Source organism: Schistosoma haematobium, chromosome 3, assembly GCF_000699445.3.
Source record: "Schistosoma haematobium chromosome 3, whole genome shotgun sequence".
NCBI lineage: Eukaryota > Metazoa > Platyhelminthes > Trematoda > Strigeidida > Schistosomatidae > Schistosoma > Schistosoma haematobium.
In genome coordinates this window covers 5874277-5880651 of record NC_067198.1, presented here as the reverse complement: position 1 = coordinate 5880651, position 6375 = coordinate 5874277, and the positions used below count along the sequence as shown (strand labels likewise).

The 6375-nt window shown below is 34.9% G+C and overlaps 1 protein-coding gene across 2 annotated transcripts; it reads right to left on the bottom strand.

Moving 5' to 3' along the window:
* Positions 1-2384: 2384 nt before the first annotated feature.
* On the bottom strand, positions 2385-6171 carry MS3_00000022 (uncharacterized protein). 2 transcript variants are annotated; one of them, XM_051207957.1, is made up of 4 exons: positions 5663-6171; positions 5285-5384; positions 4454-4671; positions 2385-3431 (listed from the first exon to the last, which is right to left on the bottom strand). In XM_051207957.1, the coding sequence occupies exons 1-4, from the start codon at positions 5948-5950 to the stop codon at positions 3324-3326; spliced, it is 714 nt and encodes a 237-aa protein (XP_051068780.1). In that variant the 5' UTR covers positions 5951-6171; the 3' UTR covers positions 2385-3323. The 2 variants fall into 2 exon arrangements, with proteins under 2 accessions (XP_051068780.1, XP_051068779.1); XM_051207958.1 differs by lacking the exon at positions 2385-3431 and having other exon boundaries at positions 3538-5384.
* Positions 6172-6375: the final 204 nt, after the last annotated feature.

Sequence of the window (6375 nt, the reverse complement as noted above, 5' to 3'; positions counted from 1 at the left end):
TGACCACATGTGAAAAATTCACTTAAACATAGAGAGATCTGTAACCTTTTCAGATCACTGATCTAAAGAGTAAATTGCCTAAATCAGTTTCGATATGGAGTACTGACTGTTGTTACTAATAAATATAGCCTATTCAACTTATTGATTATTTTCTATTTATTCTTAGATGATTGATTTTTAATGTTTATCCATTTGCATGAATGTTTGAGTCTCTCTTGCTATTAATCTTTAGTGCTAAATATATTGATATGCAAGATGAGTCGAAAACTTCGACCAATTCATATCACAGACCACAGACTTAAATTAACTCAGTTACCGATCGTTTGATAAATCAATCAAAATATTTATTTATTTATTTGAACATATAAATATTGGTACAAAGGGACACCGAATACATATGCGCCACACAGTTCACTTGATTTGTGTGTGGGCTGCGATACTGCTCGAATGCCCAGATCGTAGCAGGTGGATTTCTTGAGAAATCATACCCGGAGCCCTTGGCCTAAAGGTGTGATCCACAAAGCGTTGGATCAATGCAAGGAGATTCATTCCAATTGACTGTTCCTTCATTTACACACCAAACATTATCCATTCTCGATCTTTATTCTTCTATCTTTCTAACCTTCTGCTGGCAGGTATTTCACTCTCGACTGATGATGCATACAACTTATACCTATCGACGTCAGTAGCACACACCACACTACTACTCTAATGTTTCCGGTTGAATTTCACGACTAGAATCAGTCCATATGACAATGAATAATCAGGATTCATTGGTTCATAAATCTTTCTGCTGTCTGTAAAGTGCTTCTCAAGGATTCGATCATCACTTCTTTATCAATGGACTCAAAACTTTCATTTCGTATTAATAAACTTTTTGTAAGTCATCTGGAAACTAGTTTGTATTTCACAATATTCGTAAGCGTGTCATGTTAGCATTCTGAAGTTTATCGGCAATGAAAAATGATCAGTTACTATGTCTGATTGAGATATGGATCACTTGGTATTCGTATTCACTTCATAGTATGCATCAACCTTGAAACCAAATTATAATTATTTACTCGTAATCTCATTACTCGTTAAGTTGTGAAAACGTACATTGTACAAACTGTGAGCCTACTGTTTTACGTCAAATTATTCCAAAGGAACGCATTGACATACATTGAATACAGTCTTGTTTTGTAGACAAGAACGTGGATTGAGTGTTGTATGAGCACGCATTAATTTATTCTGTACATTTTCGGTTTGCAATATTTTCTCACTACGCCGACGATCCACAAGCAAATGTGAATACTAGTTGGGTGATTTAATAAATCTACTGGAATCATTCATTTACCGTGTATGTGTAAATGGAGGGTTCATATTACGCCGCAGTAAAATCTTACCTGAGGCCTCCTCGAGGCGCTGCTAGATAGTGGCTGCAACCCTTCAAGCCAACTAAGGCGGTCACAGAGATCTACCGACCACTCACTCTGTTGCATCTGATCAATCCTGGGTTCGAAACTCGGAGGTCTAATTCAACGCTCGGGCTCTCCGATGTGTATGCTTATGTATGAGAATCTCAGAAGTTCTCGGACCTCAACAATCTTCACAATTCTATACTGTTATTCTAACCAGTTTATTTCTTTGATCTCGATTATATCCTGGAGAGTATATACCTATTGAATTTTGTGCATTCACTTATCCAGAATGATTCTTAGGGGTTAGGAGAAATGTTACCACAATATTCAAAATACGGTAAGACCATAAATTATGGAAGACATTTGAGCGATGCCAAAGTGACAGTATGAATGTCCATTTACTAACTGACAAGGACTAAATGAGAGTTATCAAACAGTGTGAGGAATTGTATTCATGATTTACGGTTGATGGTTGTGGTTAGGAATTAGATTTAGTGTTTTCATCACGAACTGAGATCAGCTGAAATGCCAGAACGCTATTTAAGCAAACGGACGAATGAATTTCATACCAAAATCCAAGACCTCATAATCTATCATGTGATTATTTTGATAGTTGAATTCATGAGTCAACTGATGATAGATCACCATGGAAAACTAGGAAGCACTGAACAATCGATTCGTCCTAGTATAAGACTACTCAGCAGTGCACATTCACGATCCAACTCCTGGGATCCAAACACAGGACATTCAGTCTCTCAAACGAATGCCTAATCTCTAGACCAATGAGCCGGTCAGTATCCGACGATGTTAATATCTAACCTCAACCAATCCACAGAATTGCTCGACCATCTTCCATTGCACTGAGATAGACACCTGTTTCTACCCGAAACGGATTGGCTCCATTGGTCACGGCTTCTCACTAGAACTTCAAGAATTCCCTCACGAATCTAGTCACTAATGAGCACATGCTGATCATTAGTATGAGGTTGTGAAAATCATTAACATTTTGATTGAGATCATGAATCGAGGGATATCAGACCACCACTGAAGTATGTTTATGTTTTTATTTAAGTATAATCTGTCTGACTGTATTAATGGTAGCAACATTTAAATGTATCCATAGAATGTGTTTCACTAACTCATTGAATAGTAATTAAATTGACCAGTTATCATAAACAACAACAATTTATGATTGTTAAATAAACAATTTATTTACGGTTGATTACACAATGTTATTCCATGTGAAATGTACAACATTGAATGAAGCAATAATGGCGCACAACTAAACAGTATAATAACATATACAACAGTTTTATGATAAGAGGAAGAATAAGAGGAAGAATAGAATAGAATAGGGATAAGTGTACAAAAGAAGAACACTGATGAATGGACCACTGGAATTTATACAAATGATATATGTATATATATAAACAATCTGGAAAATTATGCAACACAATCTACAATACGGATAGATAATCCAATCAATCAGTGATTGTGTTCACTATGGATTCATTTGATGATGATTGGATATGAATAATGATTCCTGTATGAATTGTGCATGACATACAGTGTCAGCTTAACTCTCTCCCTACTTTATACCCATGTACTAGAAATGCTAACAATGTGAAGTGTTACACAAATAAGCTTGTGTAGATTTGATCGTCTATTCCTTATCTATTCGAGTTACACAATCTTTGTCACGAATCAAAAGGGAGTTTCCAGTAGCTTCATTGAAACTGACAGGAAGTGTCTTACTATATGTTATTCAATGATATGATAATGCTATCTGACCAATACACTACAAGACTCTCCTCAACTACATACAGGAATATTCTATCCACTTTAACAATAATAATATTCACAAATTTTAATTACTAATATTATATAACATGCAGTGTGTACGTGTGAGTGTGTGTGAATACTTCACTTACCACAACATACTTTCCCACCAGTCATTTGTTCCATCGTATCATTGTATATTACAGTTGTATTCATGACACCACTAAATAGTGAGCACCATCTTGGACGATCCTGTATAAATACCAAACAAATTTATGTTGAATGCAATGAGGTTGATTTTTGTTTCTCTGTACACTTTCAGAAAATTCTTAATAAGCAGTAATAAATGAAATGATATGGTTTGTGAATCGTTCACTTGAATGAACATAAAGTGTGTATTTTGAGTGTGGGTGCAGTGACACTGTCCCGGTGGCCAGATCGATTCAGGTGCTCTCCTTGGGTAGCAACACCTGGAGCATCCGACCTGAATGGCTGATCCCCAACACAATGAAGCAACGTCAGAGGATGCAGTCACATGTTAGTCGGCGACCAACAATTGCTTCACACACCATTTGTTTCGTTCAGGATCCTGGAGTCCATGTGAACCATTGGTTTGGAATACTGGTTTTCCAACTCCCTAGGTGGACATTTCGTGTCCACCAACTTATCACTGTTTAACCTTGAGAATATTATCGATTGGTTACCTGTCTTAGTCTTAAAATATTTGGATACATCTCGAATTTCATCATGGATATATATTGCTGACATCATTAGAGGAAATTCCAACTGATAAGCAAATCAATGTTCCTAATAATCTCAATACTCATATTTGATTTTTAAAGAGATCTCAAAGTATAATTACACTATTTTGCAATAAACTACATATCTAGAATGTTTCTTAGTAACTATCTTATTTTTGAGCTACAGTTTCCTGTAGATTTCTGTTCGTCGACTTTCACTTCAGTATATTGCATTATACTACTAACTAACATTCAGTAACCAGTTCAACACGTTCGAAAATAAATCTATCTCGAGGCCAAATCAGTCATTGCAACCAACAAAATAATTTTGATACGCTCTCAAGGTTTATGCATTCAACTCGATAACCGTTCGACTTTCTATAGCATCAAATCTGTTTAGTGGATTTCGATACCTGACAGTCACATTTGTTTGTAATGTCTCTTGTATATAAGCATCACTTATAACATAAATATCAATAAATGATTGTATAATAATATTCAATTAAAACGATGAACAGAATATACTGAACTTACAACAATATATGAAAACGACATGCAGTAGGGATTGAGTTCACATTCGCTAGCACAATTTATTGTAGCATTGACTTCTCTGAGAAAATAGGTACTGAGGAATTGATTGTTCGGTAATCCTGGCTTCACTACATAATATGTTTGATTACATTGCATGAGTTTTGTACAAGTGGAACATGGGAGACACGGTGACATGATAACTCCATAGTTTTTAATATCATCTAGAACAGAAAAGTGTTATGAGGTCTTACATCGTTGTACACACAGTTGTCGTATGAAACAAATAGAGACTGTGGAGGAAATTATTTGTTAGTTAATGTTTAAATTAAATACGAGTCCGTGTTTCGCATATTGCTGACGCTATCGCGATCCATATACACAAAACTAACCTTCGCATCCGAAACAAGTTTGTACAACCACTCTCACTAGGTTGGCCAACGATCAAGGAGTGAGTATACAGCTCAACTTCGATTAAACTCATTTCATTCAAAATTATTTCAACTATCTTCTAATTTCTTACACATTTGTCTCTTGATCCTGACGTAATCGCTACGATACTGGTCTATGAGTGAGTGAACAAACTTGACTCAAATACAAGTAACCGGTCATATAGAATTGTTGTCCCATCCATATATCATTGTGTACACATGCCGAATTGAAGCAGAATCACTACATGTTTACTGTAATAGACCGTTTATGAAAAATATTGCTGTCCGAAACCAAAGTGAATACATGTTCTTGTAAGCTAGTCATTTCCTTTTAATACACTCTGTGTGATCAATTCAAAATACAAATGTTCCATTTGTTTAACTAAGCTTAATCATTGAAACTTACTACAACATATTCTTGTTCCATATTCGAATGCGGTACGATTGTATAATTCACCAGTTAGATTGATCGGCTTTGAATATAAGGTGCATTGTGTTGGTAAATCCTAATAAAAGTGTCAAAATAGAAAGCACATTTTATGAAGCGAATAATAATCTGAATGATTTATGGAGAAGATGAGATTACTTTGTTTTAACCATAATGTTGAATGAAAGTTTCAAGGTGTCCTGGAATTCGACGCTTTCATCCACAGTGTGAGATGTATACAGTTGATCTGATTAAAACAATAAGACACAATTCACATTCTACATCGCACTCATTCATTTACCCAATGCGGTGCATTCATGTGTTTAAACAAAAACATGGAAATTCATTTCAACTTACAGTTGGACTTGTGTATGAATAACATAGAGGATTCGATAGACATTCATTTAAGCAAGATGATGAAGTTTGGACCATACTGAGAGTACAGTTGTTTATAAATGACTGATTTGGTTGTCCCCATCCACCTATCCATTTTGAATAATTACAAGGCATAATTTTACTACAGTTCGCACACCATTTACATGTCGATAACACATTGATACTTGATCTTGAATTTGTTTGTGTGTAATAACAAGCGAGAAAGTGAATTGAAATGTATGCATGAATAATGAATAAATGTTTAATCATTTGGAGTAAGTTAAAATGTATGAGGGATTAGTATATAAATAATTTGAGATCTAACTGAACAATGATGATTTCGTTGAATTTTAAGCGTTTATATAGTTGGATGTCATGAGCACACTGACCAATCAGATAAGATGGATCCTGCCTTTTAAGTGCTTCCAGGTTTGCATTTGTAGTCTTTCATTGAGCTATTCATGATCTCAATCAAAACCCACATAATTACACTAAAAAGCTGAAATACAATACAAATAATAGAATACAAATAATTGTTAAACATGGTAGTTGCAATTGATGAATAGAATACATTTACTAATGAATATTGTGTATATGAGGTGAAGTGGAATGGTGTCATTCAATTGTATCTCTGGTAACATCAATTGTATTCTCTTTTATTTGTTTAAGTGAACTCATTGAATTCACCTCAACTT

Coding starts and splice junctions, on each gene's coding strand:
- MS3_00000022 (XM_051207957.1), bottom strand. CDS start 5,950: ATGATTAAACATTTATTCATTATTCATGCATACATTTCAATTCACTTT. Junction 5,385..5,662: donor ATTCATACACAAGTCCAACT/GTAAGTTGAAAT, acceptor CACTTTTATTAG/GATTTACCAACACAATGCAC. Junction 3,432..4,453: donor TGTCGTTTTCATATATTGTT/GTAAGTTCAGTA, acceptor GTATTTATACAG/GATCGTCCAAGATGGTGCTC.